This window comes from Aspergillus lentulus, assembly GCF_001445615.1.
Source record: "Aspergillus lentulus DNA, contig: Alt16, strain: IFM 54703, whole genome shotgun sequence".
In the NCBI taxonomy this organism is placed as follows: Eukaryota; Fungi; Ascomycota; class Eurotiomycetes; order Eurotiales; family Aspergillaceae; genus Aspergillus; species Aspergillus lentulus.
Window position 1 is genome coordinate 2,482,698 of NW_028322113.1, and position 15,362 is coordinate 2,498,059.

At 49.8% G+C, this 15,362-nt stretch overlaps 6 protein-coding genes across 6 annotated transcripts; 4 read left to right on the forward strand and 2 right to left on the reverse strand.

Annotated features, from left to right (window-relative positions):
- Positions 1-303: 303 nt before the first annotated feature.
- Positions 304-1,342, forward strand: ALT_8280 (SUR7/PalI family protein; the record flags this gene model as incomplete). The annotated part of the gene is made up of 2 exons (XM_033560757.2): positions 304-709; positions 786-1,342. 2 exons carry the CDS (start codon positions 304-306, stop codon positions 1,340-1,342), a joined length of 963 nt encoding a protein of 320 aa, XP_033416648.2.
- Positions 1,343-2,143: 801 nt separating this feature from the next.
- Positions 2,144-4,198, reverse strand: ALT_8281 (uncharacterized protein; the record flags this gene model as incomplete). The annotated part of the gene is made up of 1 exon (XM_033560756.2): positions 2,144-4,198. The coding sequence occupies one exon, from the start codon at positions 4,196-4,198 to the stop codon at positions 2,144-2,146; it is 2,055 nt and encodes a 684-aa protein (XP_033416647.2).
- Positions 4,199-5,161: 963 nt separating this feature from the next.
- On the forward strand, positions 5,162-6,574 carry ALT_8282 (WD40 repeat domain-containing protein; the record flags this gene model as incomplete). The annotated part of the gene is made up of 4 exons (XM_033560755.2): positions 5,162-5,183; positions 5,266-5,287; positions 5,359-5,854; positions 5,912-6,574. 4 exons carry the CDS (start codon positions 5,162-5,164, stop codon positions 6,572-6,574), a joined length of 1,203 nt encoding a protein of 400 aa, XP_033416646.2.
- Positions 6,575-7,202: 628 nt separating this feature from the next.
- On the reverse strand, positions 7,203-7,958 carry ALT_8283 (dynein light chain Tctex-type family protein; the record flags this gene model as incomplete). Its single annotated transcript, XM_033560754.1, has 4 exons — positions 7,203-7,487; positions 7,575-7,649; positions 7,767-7,805; positions 7,932-7,958. 4 exons carry the CDS (start codon positions 7,956-7,958, stop codon positions 7,203-7,205), a joined length of 426 nt encoding a protein of 141 aa, XP_033416645.1.
- Positions 7,959-8,910: 952 nt separating this feature from the next.
- On the forward strand, positions 8,911-9,353 carry ALT_8284 (putative vacuolar transporter chaperon Vtc1; the record flags this gene model as incomplete). The annotated part of the gene is made up of 2 exons (XM_033560753.1): positions 8,911-8,944; positions 9,016-9,353. The coding sequence occupies 2 exons, from the start codon at positions 8,911-8,913 to the stop codon at positions 9,351-9,353; spliced, it is 372 nt and encodes a 123-aa protein (XP_033416644.1).
- Positions 9,354-12,725: 3,372 nt separating this feature from the next.
- ALT_8285 (uncharacterized protein) lies at positions 12,726-14,900 on the forward strand (the record flags this gene model as incomplete). The annotated part of the gene is made up of 1 exon (XM_033560752.1): positions 12,726-14,900. The coding sequence occupies one exon, from the start codon at positions 12,726-12,728 to the stop codon at positions 14,898-14,900; it is 2,175 nt and encodes a 724-aa protein (XP_033416643.1).
- Positions 14,901-15,362: the final 462 nt, after the last annotated feature.

The following is a 15,362-nucleotide window of genomic DNA, read 5'->3' on the forward strand; positions in this document are numbered from 1 at the left end:
CTTTACTATCAACCTTCCATTCAGCATCATTCTCGTTCTCCTTGGTTATTTCCTTGCCTTCTGAGGATCCGGACACTCCGTATTGACAACTTATCGCCTGTCTCTATCGATGTCTTAACGTCATTCATCCTACGTCCCTGGACTAGCTCTGCCATCATTGGGCTTCATTAATCACTTAGATATTTCTTATTATTATTCCCATCCGTGTTAAAGTTGCTTTGATATATTCTTCCAACCCTGATCCTCAGGACTCCTAGCAATCACAAGCTTGATCCGTCTTCCCCAGAGCTCTATACTTATTCCATGGCAAAGCTACCAACATTCCAGAGACGATCAGAACGGCCGGTGTACGGCCGGTCCCGGTCAACGGTGCTTTGGCATCGGATCATACGCTCTTTACTCTATCTGATAGCCTGGGTGTTCTTGCTTCTGGTCGTCATTGGCAATGTTTCCGACAAACCGGTTCTCCGACAGATCTACTTTCTCAAGATCGATCTATCAAACATCGTTCCTTTGTCCGTCCCAAACGCCGTTCTCATAAACAGTATTGCCAGAACTATCGGTCTTCATGACTTCTACCAGGTGGGACTATGGGGTTTTTGCGAAGGATATATGGACTCCGGGATCACCCGCTGCTCCAATCCAAAAACCCTATATTGGTTCAACCCGGTCAAGATCATCCTGAGTGAGCTGTTGGCGGGAGCTACCAGTAGGTCATCTCTCCATCTGAAACTGTTATTTATCGAATGTGCAATGTTAACGTCAGTTTCTCCTCTCGCCCATAGTTGCGCTCCCAAGTGATATCACCGATGCCCTCAAAATCGCTCGCCTCGCTTCTCACTGGATGTTTGGTCTCTTCATCACAGCCACTGTCCTGACCTTCATCCTGATCTTCCTCGCTCCATTTGCCGTCTCCTCTCGTCCTCCTCAGACAATCTCGCCTGATCCTAGTGTCAACGAATTGCACCCTCCGCACCGGCGGCGCACCTTCGTTTTCCTTCGGGCCTTTCCTTTTCTCATTCTTACTTTCCTCGCCGCTCTCTTCACCATTGTTGCATCAGTCGTTGCCACGGTCATGTTCAGCATCTTCAAGAACGTCTTCACATCATCTGGGTACGATCTCAACATAGGTGCCGAATTGGGTGCCCGGATGATGGCGTTCATGTGGATTGCGTCGGCATTCAATCTCCTGGGTTTCATCTTAGAGCTTGGTTCATGCTGTGCTGCCTGTTGCGGCGGCCGCAAGGCCCGGAAAGAGCTCAAGTCCATTAAGAAGACAGAACGAGGGGCTTCAAACGAGAAGGACAGCCCTCATAGTCCTGCGACGACCATAACAAGTTGAACTGGGGCACTACCGTTAGCTCTTTTTCAGCGGCATTAAAAACTTTGTCGCTTCCTTTGTCTCTCGCATGACCCTGACTGGGAACGGATTCTCTCTCAGACTCTCAGAGAGCACCTCCACCGGGAGGGTTCCGTTCATACACCAATTTCCCAGGTCAGGCTGGCAAATCCGCAAGTGAAATGCTCCAACAAGTGTCAATAATCGACTCGATACCATGTACATATATACGAGACCTGTTACCTTACACATCATCGTTATCTCGAGACGTTATGTACGCCGTCCTGATCAGCTACGGTGAGATGTGGACTATCCGTTCCAACGAGCGCGTCAGGTCCGGACAATCCCCACGAGCACACAAAGACCATGTGTCTCATCTTTAGACGATATATAAACAGTGATCTATTCTCTATTTTCTGGAGCTGGTACCGATTTTGGGTTTACTTTTTGCTGAATATTCATGAATCTTACGACCGCATAACGATTGGCATGATTGCTTAGATTCCAGGTCCAAAAAAGGGATGTGTCTTGCCCATAGATATCTCTGTATTTTGAGCCGAGTTGATAGATTATTAGACTTTATTTTGGAATGGAAGAATTATTTTAGCAACGATGTGCTGATGTCTTCTTTTAATTCATCAAGTGCTGACTAGTCTACAATATGCAAGTGTAACTCTGATCTGGGCTATGCATGAGGATCCTCCAAGATCTGTTGGACATGGTGTATCGCATGAACGCTTCGACAGATTATCAAATATGCAGTATCACCGTGATAATGACATGGGTATTGAAACGTAAAATTGTTCAGCCTCGCGCCAGCTCCTCCTCCATCTCGTGAAGTAGATCGTCCTCGACATTCACTTCATCGTCATGATTAGTGCTGCTTGCTGCCTGAATCTCGGGAGGAGGTATGCTGGGCGGCTGATTGCTACTTGAGCGTGGCGCAGGAGGCTGCTGAGAGACTCGAGGCGCGGATGCAAAGCGTAGCGGAGGTCGAGGTCCTGCTCGAGCTACCGCAGGCTGTGCGGAACCTGATTTCGCTGTTTCGAGCCAGTTGTACTTCTTTTTCTGCAATGATTGAAGAAGCTCCCCGCTTTCCTGCGTTGGCTTTGATGGAGCTATCGAAGCTGGATTGGGTGTGATGTTGGGCGCTTCGTCAGTAAGATCAATAGTCACCGTTCCTGGCTGTGGCTCGGCCGGAGCGGGGTGTTGCGCTGATCCAGTTGTGATGCCACTAGGCGGAGAATTGCTAGGAGGCGGATTTCGATGATGCACCGGGGTATAAGGAGTGCTCGCAAACTGCTGACCGGGAGCAACAGATTGCGGATGTGAGGCAGCCTGTGGTGGACACCGGGGTCGGTACCCGTGCGGAATAGGGGCCACGGCAGGCATTCTCTTCTGAACCTGGATCTCATAGAGGAGGTTGTTGTATATGACACTGAGATCATGCAGTCTGCCTTTCCAGACTTCTATTTCTTGCTTGTACTGCTCCGCTCTTCTTTGATGTTGGGTGGACACGCGCCGCAGCGTCGCGTTTTCCTCCTCGAGTATCTGTGCCCTTGACTTCCCTGTTGATGCTTCCAGTGCTGTCCATTTAGACCACGTATCCCTGTATTTGTCTCTTTCGTATTTGAGTTGTTGGACTTTATATTTAAGGTGCGAAAAACGGGCGTTGACTTGGTCGTTGGCGATCTGAATGCACTTGACGTGAATTCCCGGAGCTGAGGGAAGGTAGCCCAAAGGCCCATGGTACATCGGATATGGAGATGTGTATTTAGGTACATGATCAACTCGCTGCAGAGTCTCACGGTCTGCGTTGGCAAGAACATCTTGCGTATCCAGAGAGAACTGTCGCTTGGTCAATTCACTTGTGGGAAGTGATACGCCCTCAGTCTCATGATCGAAAGTCACAGGGTCTGCAGCTTGCACCTGGACGTTGAAGCTCGGGCGACGAAACGCATCGTACGAAGGCTCCGCGTCTGCAGAGTGAGGTGCTGGCCTGTTCTCAGAAGAATACTCAATTCCAGATAGGTCCGGTGGAATGTGGAAGGCAGGATCTTCAAATAGAGGATCAAAAGGGTCAAAAGGAGGCGCGGGTAATTGCGAGTCTGCAATACCGCCTGGTGTATTGGGCACTGTTTCAAAATGATCTAACTGAATAGTGTCGGGCGAGGAGAGAGACGGTGTTGCGTCCAAAGAAGGAGCACTGGAGCGTTGTAGTGAATCCGGCATCAGTCGTTTTTCAGGCCTGTGCCCCACTTGGAAATCATCAGCCAAGGCTTCGTCGGCGGTTCGTTTCAAAGAAGAAGAATTCGCGTCGAAATTGGGCAACACAAAGTCGGGACCAAAGAGAGGATCGTAGAGCAGATCGTCTGCATTTGGCGTAATGTTCGAGCTCAAGGGCTGTGGAGGTCTGGTCTGCGCTGCGGCATTTGTGGCAACTTCAATCGACCGGACTGGACTGGCGGCTGGACTATCAGGAAAAGACGGCCCAATTTCGTTGTTCGATGAATGCCCCTGTCTCAACAGAGACGGATCGTCAGGCGTGCCCTTGCGTGAGCCTGTCGTCTGATCATCGCGGTTCGACCCTGCGGGCTGACCGGCCATAGATATCCTCACATCTTCGTTGGATGAACCTTGCTCGTCATGCAAGGGGTTCGGTCGAGTGACATTGGTATGTTGTAGCAGCTGCGACCCAGGGGGAGGTGTAAGCCCCAGATCATTCACATGCATATCATGGTAAGATGGGGGAGTTGGCAGATCCTCGGGAGCAAAAAGACTCTGAGGGTCATATGGTTGCGAAAACAGAGGGCAGGTCGGGAGAGAGGTAGAAATACCTTCAACCACACTTCCTTCCATCTCGACCTCAGAAAGCCCAAGATAACTGGAAGTCAAAACCAGGGTACACGGAATACCACAGGTATGAGCTGCTGGAGCGGTAGCTCAAAACTTATTCGTTGGTTTCATGCGGCGGATATTGACGTTGCGAGGTACTGACGTCGCCGAGGCGTAAGTGATGTGGCGAGCAAAGCAAAATGGACAGAAAAAGCACAGAGAACACCGTACCACATAAGACCCGATGAAGGCTACTGTTGAACAGATGCGTACGCTCACGCCGAGTAGCTGTAGTCTGTGGTGTTCAGCCGCTTGTGCCACTCTTGTTGTGCACAGCTAAACACGGATAACTATGCCAGAGGGCACTGCTCGATCACACAACAGCTGACTGGTAACACAAGGACCATCTAGCGAGATATGCAAGGTACTGCTAGTAGAGAACGAGAAACAAGAGATACCTGGGATAGAACGATCAGGCGAGTACGAGTTCGATGAAGTCGACTCAACAAGATCAGACTCTGACAATCAAGCAAGGAGAGCCAGGGTCATTTTGGGCGTGTAATAAACGGCAACCAGGGCAAGCAGAGTTCGGTATACGCAGAAGCAAGGTGAAAGAGGCCGCAGCCCTTCGCATAGATCCAATAGGATGAAGAAACCTGGAGGGATATACGGCAAGATGGAGCTGGAAACATGGTGTAAAAGTGAAGCTGCAACAAAACAATCACTGCTTTTTTCCAATCTGATAATGGCGTTCCGCCTTTTTCACCGCCTGTGCAACCGCTCACGTGTGCTCCCCATGAGCTGTTGCACTAACCCCATTCAGGATTGCAATCAGTGGATATAGGCCGGCAGGAAGAGTAGTCTAGGTACCTCTCTAACATCCCAATACTTTACTTCTCCCCTCATCCGCAACGACCAAACGAGAACTCTCAATCATCCAGCATCCTCGAAGGATCTAGAGCTCTACATCGTTATATCTTACTCATAATGAGTGTCATTCTTTGTACTGGTAAGTGTGGCATGGGAAGATTTCGCAATCTCACTCTCTGTCGAAGCTGCATGACTGACGTAGTTGTTATGGGATGTCGTAGCGGGTTATGATCATACAATTCGGTAGGCGAAGCGAATGCTTTCCGGTGCTACCTGATTCTTTAGCAAACTGTGCGCTGATCTGTCGGAAATAGATTTTGGGAGGCCCTCTCAGGAATATGTTCGCGGACAATTCAGCACCCTGACTCTCAAGTCAATCGTCTCTGCATCACACCTGACAAGCGCTACCTAGCGGCCGCGGGACACAATAATGTCAAACTTTATGATATCAAGTCAACCAATCCGAATCCAGTCATGACGTTTGACGGTCACACGAACAACATCACGGGGGTCGCATTCCATTGTGAGGGGAAGTGGATGGTTACCAGCTCCGAGGACGGGACGGTGAAAGTATGGGACACTCGTACTGGAAGCTTGCAGCGCAATTATGCACATAAATCTCCAGTCAATGACGTGGTGATCCACCCCAATCAGGGTGAGCTAATTAGTGGTGACAGAGCGGGTATCGTCAGGGTTTGGGATCTGGGGGAGAGCGTCTGCACACATCAACTCATCCCTGAGGAGGACGTTGCTGTTCAGAGTGTTAGCGTCGCAAGCGATGGCTCTCTTCTCTGTGCAGGGAATAAAAAGGTACGCGCTGAACTTGAAACTTTTTAGCTTCGTTAGCTAATGAGCACTTGGTTCTAGGGCAATGTCTACATCTGGCGCATGATCCAGGACGCCGAATTGACTCGTATTGTTCCAATCTGCACCTTCCAAGCTCACAAAGACTATCTCACACGGGTTCTCCTTTCTCCTGACGTCAAGCATTTGGCGACTTGCTCCGCCGACCATACCGCTAAGGTCTGGAATCTCGATCCGGATTTCCCCCCGGCCAAGATGGCAGCGATAACAGCAGCCAAGGCCAGAGCCAACGGCAAAGAGTCGCCTGCTCCCGAAGCCAAAGAGCCTGTAGCGAATGATCCCGTTGCCTCCCCGACATCACCCAAAGTCCATGACCTTCACGTTGGCGCTGATCTGGGAAGGAGCGGGGAGTTGAACCCGATTACCTACATCAGGGGAAATGCGCCTGCGAATCCGGAGCCGCAGCAGACTTTCCCGGTGCAACCGGATGGACCTCCCATGGATATGACTACCGGGACGCCGTTTCTAGAGACCACATTAGCCAATCATCAGCGCTGGGTGTGGGATTGCGCGTTCTCTGCAGATTCCGCCTATCTTGTCACCGTTTCGAGCGATCACTATGCACGTCTGTGGGAGCTGGCTTCGGGTCAAATCATTCGTCAATACAGCGGCCATCACCGCGGGGCAGTATGTGTCGCATTGAACGACTATTCAGAGCCCCGTTGAGGTTGGGTAGAGTAGCTCAGTGAAATTCCGGGATTTGCATGTCGTACTACATGTCCATGTTCATGATCTGTTCTTTCTTTTGTCTCGATTGATTCACTTATTCCTTGGTTAGCATGGCGCCTGGTCTCGGGAGAAGGAAAGCTTTTACTACCGCTTCGTATGGTCTTCGGTTGTCACCCTTAGCTTATCCATTCTAATGATTTTTTCTCGGACTTCTTCATTATCTACTCATGAAACTGGGCGGTTTTTAACTGGCATTGAATTTGAAGACACGATTGGTTGAATGCATTCGCTGGTGCAACCTTTTTAACCTCTTTGCTTGCCTCCCGAGACCCCTTCCACCCTAGTGTGCTGGAGAGTTGACTTGTAAAAGTCTCGGCACCTGGAGTGCTGATACAAATTGCGGCAATTCTTGAACTAAGGGATATCGTAATCAACATTGTTCTTGTACATCAAGCCTCTGAGAACATATAACAGGTGAAGGCATGCGAACACGATTGCACAGTCATAGAAGAAATGAAGATGAAATGGAAGTCATATCAAAACGAAATGTTGAACTTTCAAAAGCTTCACACAAACTTTGGCTATTCCTTTCTTTCATTTCATAAATTTCTTGATCTGAATGAGACTAGCCCAGAGCAAACCATGTCACACTGACAACGACATCGAGGCCCCGCTCTTCAGCCCCGGGGTACTTGAATGTCCACATTCCATCACGGTTGACGTCCCAGAAGGCGCCTGAGGCAGAGTGCATACCACGTTTGCCGGCATTGCTTACGGCCCCGTCTGCTGCGGAAGACTTATCGATCAAGCCTTGTTGAACGATGGTGCTGTTGACGGTGAACCGGTATGGAGGTGATGTCGCAGGAGACTCTGGTGCGGTAGCTGCAATGAGGGCCTTGAGGATAGTGTTCTATCGAATCAAAGGATTATAAGTCAGACATGCTTTCGGTAGTCAACGTGCCTGAAGGCACATCATTTGCCGCAGGTTGATACTCACAATGATCTGGGAATTCCATTCGCCAACCTTGGCGTGCTCGTAACCCTCGGCGCTCTTCAGGGCCACATCACAAGCCTTGGATCGACCTGTCAGTACAAGTATAATGCCCAAGTTGAGATCTTCGCTAACGTAAGGTATGGAAGTCGATCACAATGGCTACTATTGCTGGAGTGGAAGAGGCAACCAACGTACATCTGTGGCGATCTTGGTGAGCTCCGGAATGGGTATGGGCTAAAACATAGAGAAAAAAGACAGTCAGTATCAGCGACTGAAAGATCAATATTCAAATGGAAGAACAGATTTCGATGCGGAGCGTCGCAGATGCCGCCGGTAAGATAGATAGGGTCGATCACGCACAGAAACAGGTCCCTTCTCGACAGCCATTGTATATGAGTTTCGTGTAGAAGGCGTTCACAATCGTGATACGTGAGCTAAAGCGCTATAGTCAGCAGGTATATCACTTAGGGAGCCTATAAACTGCGGTGCAGGTCGAGGAATGCGGCGTAACGACGAGTGCTGGAGGTGCGATTGCGGGGGAATGAGACCGCTGTCGGAGCTAGTCGAACAAATCAATTGACAGATCCAGGTCCAGTTTAAGCTTACCAGGTGGGGTACAGATATGCAGGAAACTTAGATAACCAGATATGGATAGCACTGCAGGAAAAGGGAGAAGTGAAAGGTTAGGAGGTCACAGCCGCTGTGCTTTCTGCTATGGATGTTTGGGGGACGAGACAACATCGGAGTCTGTGGCATCATGGGTGTGGCTTGGCGGTCGATGATTGGACAATGAATTGCGCCAAGCTATTCCTTAATCAGCTTAGCCTCTACTTTATCTCAAACCGTCACCGCCACAAGGGCACGGCAGAACGATATTCCATGTCGAGGCCTCAGGCAATCAAAGCTCAGCAAAGAGATAGAGCACGTGGGGACTCTTTGGCGGTCGAATTGGGCAGAAGCTCCATCAGCGCCACGCACTAGTCTTCTTTTAGCTAGCATTTGGCCGCTTGTGCTACCGGGAGGGGTATTTCTCCCGATTAGTCTCAGTCCAGCCCTCTTAGCTGTCTCTAGTTACATCAGTCCAGCCAGCGCCCATATATTATCTGCTTGCGACCATTATTATAGCTTCCTTCGGGCTGTGCGGTCTTCCTCTTTTACGGACTTTTTTCTTCTAGTTGTATTCTACCATATAAGCTGCAGGATATCAGTGATCACGTACATACGCGTTGTCAACCATTGATCAATTGTTCCTCTGTCCAAGCCAGCCTTGGTAGCTCTCTTGGTACTCCTATCTGCCTTCATTCTCCCATTTATTAGCAATTTTTCACATTCACCGATAATGTCGAGCCAACCTCTGCTGCAGACTGCTCCAGGTATGTGTCATGGTAGCAATTGAGACATCAATTTAGTTCGCCGAGTACTTACCCATCACCCATCGATACAGGCAAGCGAATTGCCCTGCCAACCCGGGTCGAACCCAAGGTCTTCTTCGCCAATGAACGTACCTTTCTCTCGTGGCTCAACTTCACGGTGATCCTGGGCGGACTGGCCGTTGGCCTGCTCAACTTTGGCGACCGCATCGGTCGCATCTCCGCCGGATTGTTCACGATCATCGCAATGGCAGCCATGTTATACGCTCTTTTCACATTTCACTGGCGGGCGCAGAGTATTCGGCGACGTGGGCAGAGTGGAATCGACGACCGGTACGGTCCCACTGTCCTGGCATTGTCGCTTCTGGCAGCTGTCGTGGTCAACTTTATCCTCCGTATGAAGGTGGACTGAAGATCGTCTTGCGGGTTTGTGCCGTCGATCTTCCTTTCCTGCCCGTAAATGTCCCCACATCGCATCCTCTTTGGGTCAACCGATAAGCCAACGATGCTTCCGCGCTTGGTGTTTGTATAACACTGCAACAAAAGTTCAAGCAAACTGAACGATGACGACTTCCACTTATGTGCCGAGAGCTGTGGGCCAGCTCTTTTATAGGTTTTCTTGTCTAGGAATTTGGTTTTTACGCCGCATGTATCTTATGTTCAACTTGGTCTCCATTTCGCCTTCTATGTCCGCTTCGACCAAAGGATTCCGAATGAGGGTGCGCTGAATGGTAGAGGCTTCAGGTGGCAGGTCTCTTGAGATGAAAGCACATTGTCTGTTACATGAAATCTTTGTCCAAAGTCTCAAACGATTCTCGGTCGTCCGCTTCAGATATTTTTCATAAAGAAATGTTTTGAGGTCCGAGAACTCTGCCTATTTCTCTGCGCATTAGCCGTCCCATTGCTTTGTACTTGATCATCCAGTAGCAACTCCTCCAAGCATGCCTTGTCCAGGCTGCATATGTGGCGGTAATTCCCACAACATCCAGCTGAATTTTCCGGTCATCAGAAGAGGATGATCATCCAGTCAGCTCGTGGGAATTGGAAATTGATGTTCATCTGAAGCAAATTCTGTTCGGAGTTCGGAGGTCGGTACAGTCGGATGGAGCAACATCGACTCTCATCACTCAATCTCAATACTTCTTCTGTTGAAAACATGTCGGTTGTGCACTGAAACTTTCAGAGCAGTCTGCCTGGCGTAGTCGAACATCGTAGACCGTTGGAGATGCGGGATGAGGAGTTTCAACGAACACCGGCTGCATCGTCTATCCATAATCATAATTGCAAGCTTGACATTAGACCGATTTATTGACAATAGAGTCGCTTGGAACCAATTCGAGTACTCCGGATCTTTGAGCACTTCCTTAAGAAGTGTCTGATTGCATTTGGGTGTCTTGCTTCGCTTATATGGGCTTGCTCTGCAATAGGGGGTTGGAAAGACATCATGGTAATGCGGGGGGTCGATCTATGCATTATGAGATAGTCTTTTCACTGAGAACTTTCCCCGAGTCTTTGCCAGACACGATCATGGTATCTGTGTCTCTGGAGAGTTGAATCGGATAATGTTAGTGTGCATCTTCCTCTGTCTGGAGATGGACCTTTTGGAATAAAGTACAGATTAGTCCCAAAGCCAAACCAATGAGCCTCTACCAAATCTATTAGATACATCCATGGCCGTTGTCAGCACATGCAAAGAGGGAATCAGATCCTGGTAAGGTGTGTGATAGGTAGTAGACATGGCGGCAATTATGATTCGTTGTGATTGCGGTGGCGATGCACTACCTAAGGTACCTTCCTACTATAGGATTGCTGCTGTAATGTACCTTAGATAAAGAGGTACCTTAGCAGTGACTACCTAAGTTTTCTACCTCTCTACCTACTAGGTAGATAGCTACGTAGTACTCAGTAAGTAAGTATGGGGTAGACGTTCTATCCCATGGTTCCAGTAAATATAAAGGTACACAAAAAAAGGCCGAGTCTTTTGTTCCAAAATGCGACTGCTTGATATCCATTAAGAGTCGCCCGTAAGCAAACTTGAATCCGTACTTTTTAGCCAGTTCATGAGTTGAAGCCAAGCTGGACCGCGCAGGAGCGCCGAATAATATGGGCCAGTCCAGGCCTCGGATCACATCAGAGGATCCACTGAGAATGTATCCTGTTTCTCTGACCCGGACTAAAAGTAATCTGATTTGACAGGTCATTATTTCTGACTGCTGTAGCCTGCCCGGGGAACTATGGAACAAGTCAACCGCCTGTTATTTATGTAGCCTGTTAGGCTGTACGATAGATATGTGGCTACCTGTACCTAGGCATCTAGGGACAGGATGCTGTCAGTAAAAGGCAAGATGAGATGACTGGGTAACTGGGTGACAAGTGTGATAATAATAATAGTAGTAATAATAATTACGGAGTTTTTCTGTACTCTCTTTGGGTACGTTAGCAATAATAATGTCTCAGGTTGAGGTCTGTCTTATGAGGTAGGTTTTATTTTTATTCTATTATTGACTGCTAAGAGGACGACTAGATAACTGTAACTGTCTAGTCTAACTGAGCACTAAACTCCAGACTCCACGCTATTACTCCGTACTCTGCTGTGTATGTTGCTTCCATGTTCCCTCTGAATCAATCAATCAATCAGCTAAGCTGATCTCCATTCCCTTTCTCAATTTCCCATTCGCATTCCTGGTCCTCCCCCCTCTTCTCCCAAGAGCCCAACAGGTCTCTTAGACTACACAGCCATCTCCCTTCCCTTCCGTCACTCTGGAAGCACGATTCCGTCTTCAACTATTACGACTCTACGAGATAGTCTGGGGCTTCCCTCTTGTCTGAAACTCTCTCCTCATCAGTCAGTGGAACTATTCCGTACCTTGGACAGCCTATCTATCCATCATCCATCGTAACTCTCGTCACTCTTGTCACACTGCAACCCAAGTCACTCAACCGACCGTTGCTCGAGTCTGTTCCTGGTCCCTGTCCTAATTGCAATACTGCAGTTACTACTCCTGAGTTTCTCAGTTATTTGTTGCTGTTTGTTTCATACTCTTCTCATCATCGCTCCTGTTGATGTTATATCCTTGTTGTTGTTGTTATTATTAATCATAGATTACGCCACCCTCAACCCACTCCATCCATCCATCCATCGTCCATCCTTCAGCGTCATCATTCCCCGTATTCCCTCATCTCAAGCCGTGGTTGACTTCAGCTTACCCCTTCTGCCTGTTTTCTTGCCTTTCTCGTCCTGCATGTGAGTCGCTGAGAACCTGACAGGTCCTTTGATTGACTCTTGATTCTTATCTCTGGTAATTACCTAAATTATTATCCTTCTTTGTCCCTATTCCCCCGCGCTCTCCTCTGGTTTCCCGTCTCACTTTCCGATTCCCCCCTTGCTTGTCTGCCCTGCTCCTTCTGAGCCCTGACGGTCGCAAACGCCAATCGACGTCCAAAAATCAAGAACCAGTCCTATTATCCCTTTGATCCGCAGCATCCGTCCACCCATCTCCATCATTCACTTTTACCTTCTTCCCTCTTATCTATCTAGATTGCGTTCGCCTGCACCAGTGCATGGCCTCAACGCGCAGCAGACTACTAAATCTACACCTATTTTCCTCTTCTTCTATTCTGTCTATTCTTGTTTAGTCTAATATTATTCTTGCGGTTCCTCCCCTTTCTTCCTTCCTTTTCCCCTCCTATCACTACCGTGGCTTCTACTTTGGACGTGTCGCAAAGTTTCCGCCACTCAACCTGACATATCAATACCCTGGCGTCCGACCAAATTTCGCATGGCATGTTTCGGCTGCTTCCTTGGTCCTCTGCTCTCGGAGGAAATAAGGTGATGGCGGAGGAGCTCAAGATGCTTGCGATTTCGCCACACTGCGCCTCTCCGGGCCTCAGCAGTATCGGATTGCCCCAACTGAAGCGCAAACGCTCCGATTCCAGTGATGCGGCCGCTGTCGAGGATGCTCCTGTCGCGACAAAGTTACGATCCGATGACGCGTCGAGTAATTCGCTCTCCGGCAAGAAGACCCTTTCTTCGACGGTAAACGGCGAACCTGCGGTGTCGCGAAATTCGGCATCCCTCGGAGATAGTACTTCGAACAGTTCCATATCAAAGCCATCCAAGTCGCCCCATCGTCGCCAGAGTTCGAGCTCGTCCAGTTCCATCACTGGGGATAAAACGGCCGCCCCGCGCAAGATCGACGTGGACACGTTACGAGAGACATTAGAAGCGCAGCTGAGCTTGGAGGTGCTGTTGAAACACAATGAACTGCGCTTGATCGACCAGGAGATCGCAAAATGCCAGATTGCGCTGGAACAACTGCGCCGGTGCGCCGAGATACCATATCCCGGATCTCACGTCGCTGGCGTGTCGCAGTCTGTGAGTAACGGCACAGGTATGGCGGTACATGCTCCTGGAAATGGTGTGGCGCCGATATCCCCAGCTCCATGGGGTGTCACAGACGGTCCTTATACGCGACATTATGCGCGATGGCTCATTCCCGATCCGCGCTTTGACGGAGGAGAACTCGAGTCAGGGACTCCTCTGACTCCGGGCGCTCTCGGCACTCCGCTGACCGAGGGTCGTTCGACTCGTGGCAATCCTGTCGATGGAGGCTATCTTGCCAGCAAATCTCGTCCCCAAAGAGGCTCAGCCGGGGCCAAATTGCAGTCCCTTCCCAGTGGATATCCCACACCCAAAGAAAAGGCTGGTCCTATGATTATCCGGCGAAAGTCGGACGGTGTGCTTGTCAAGCTTATCTGCTTGGATTGTCGGAGGGATAATTTCTCGAGCACTCAGGGCTTCATCAACCACTGTCGCATCGCTCATAACCGGAATTTTGCCAGTCACGATGCCGCCGCGATGGCCTCAGGCGAGCCGGTCGAAGTAGATGAGGCAGGTGCCGTTGTCCCTGGAAAGAATGATACTCCCAGCGCAACTGCGGCTGGCTTCGTCCACCCGCTTATTCGATCCGCGCATGTAATCGAGCCATCAACCAAGATTCCTTCATCGGTTCCGGAAGGTTCCGGTGATACTACGACCCCGCGAAGATACTCTGTCGCCAGCCGACGGGCATCGTCTGCGGTGGAGACACCGACTATGCATTCCCAAGCAGGCAAGCGAACCACGTCCGTAGGGGGGAAAGCCTCCCATCGCAACTCGTTCACGGGGTCACCTGATACCCCACATCTTTCCTCTCTTATGCAACGCAGGGGTGTAGGGGTAGACCTGGATAAATTAGTGGGCGAAGCGAAGACGACGATGGATCTCGAAGCTTATTCTTCGGAGGCCGAGTCAGAAGATGACCCAGCGGAGATATCTGTAGATGCTGCGACACAAGCTCAGAAACCCCTTGGGAACCGGGCCGTTAGGCAGTCAATGCGAACGACGGGATCTAAAACCGCATCGCAGCGGCCCGGAAGCCGCAAGGGATTTGATAATACAAATCACCACTCTCCATCTCTGAATGGATACTTTCAGTCTTCCTATGGACCGGCATCTTCCGTGTCTAGGTCAACTGCCATGGAGGACTTGCGGGAAGAATTGAGTCCAACCACTTTGGAGTCAAATCAAGCCCCAAGTCTGGTGAGCGACGATGATGACTACGGAGCAGCCTCAGAATCTGACAGCCCGGAGCCAAGCTCATCCGAGGCCGGTGACCAAGATGAAGAGTTTAGCCACATTGATGTAGAAGACGACGAAGATGCTGCGGCCTCGCCGGCAACCACGGGGCCCAAGTCGGATCCGGACATGGGCAGCGGTGCGGCTCATCCTTCGAAATCCTTGTCGAGATCGCTCCGACGAAATAGCACGAAGAAGAAGGACCGAGTCATGTCTGCTTCGATTGCCCCCGTGAAACGGAGCAAAGATGAGAAGCGGGTGAGCTTTGTCAGTCCGAACAGCAGATCCGCTAAAGGCAAAAGAAATGCCTCGAAGAAATCCAGCGGAGGACGCAAGCATTAGACTTGTGCGGGTCTCTTTTGCCTCTCTCCTCTTCGGTTTCTTTTTCCTTTCTAGAGATGAGAAGGAGCGGATACCCTCGCGTGCTTGTAATCGTGTAACTCTCTCCTCTTTTCTTTTTTTCTGCCATGGACGTGTTCTCCTCTGTGATGAGTGCGGGCGTATGTGTCAGTTCGAATGGTACGGATCGCCTTGCGATCTCTTCGTTGTTGAAGTTGATCTTCATCTCTGAGAGCACTACTGCGGTCCTGGTGATGCCTGATGCCGGATGGTTTCAACAATCATGTCTTTAGCAACATGTGCCTGTGTTTTAATGTCTCTCAGCCTTTCTGGTGTGGTGATACGATTATAGTATGATTTAGCAGATGGAACTCGAATCAATAGACGAAGACAGTTTGCTCTGGTCAGCAGCGCGTAGGTTACCCAGCCATTGCAAAACTGGAGAATCAATCCGGTAAATTATCG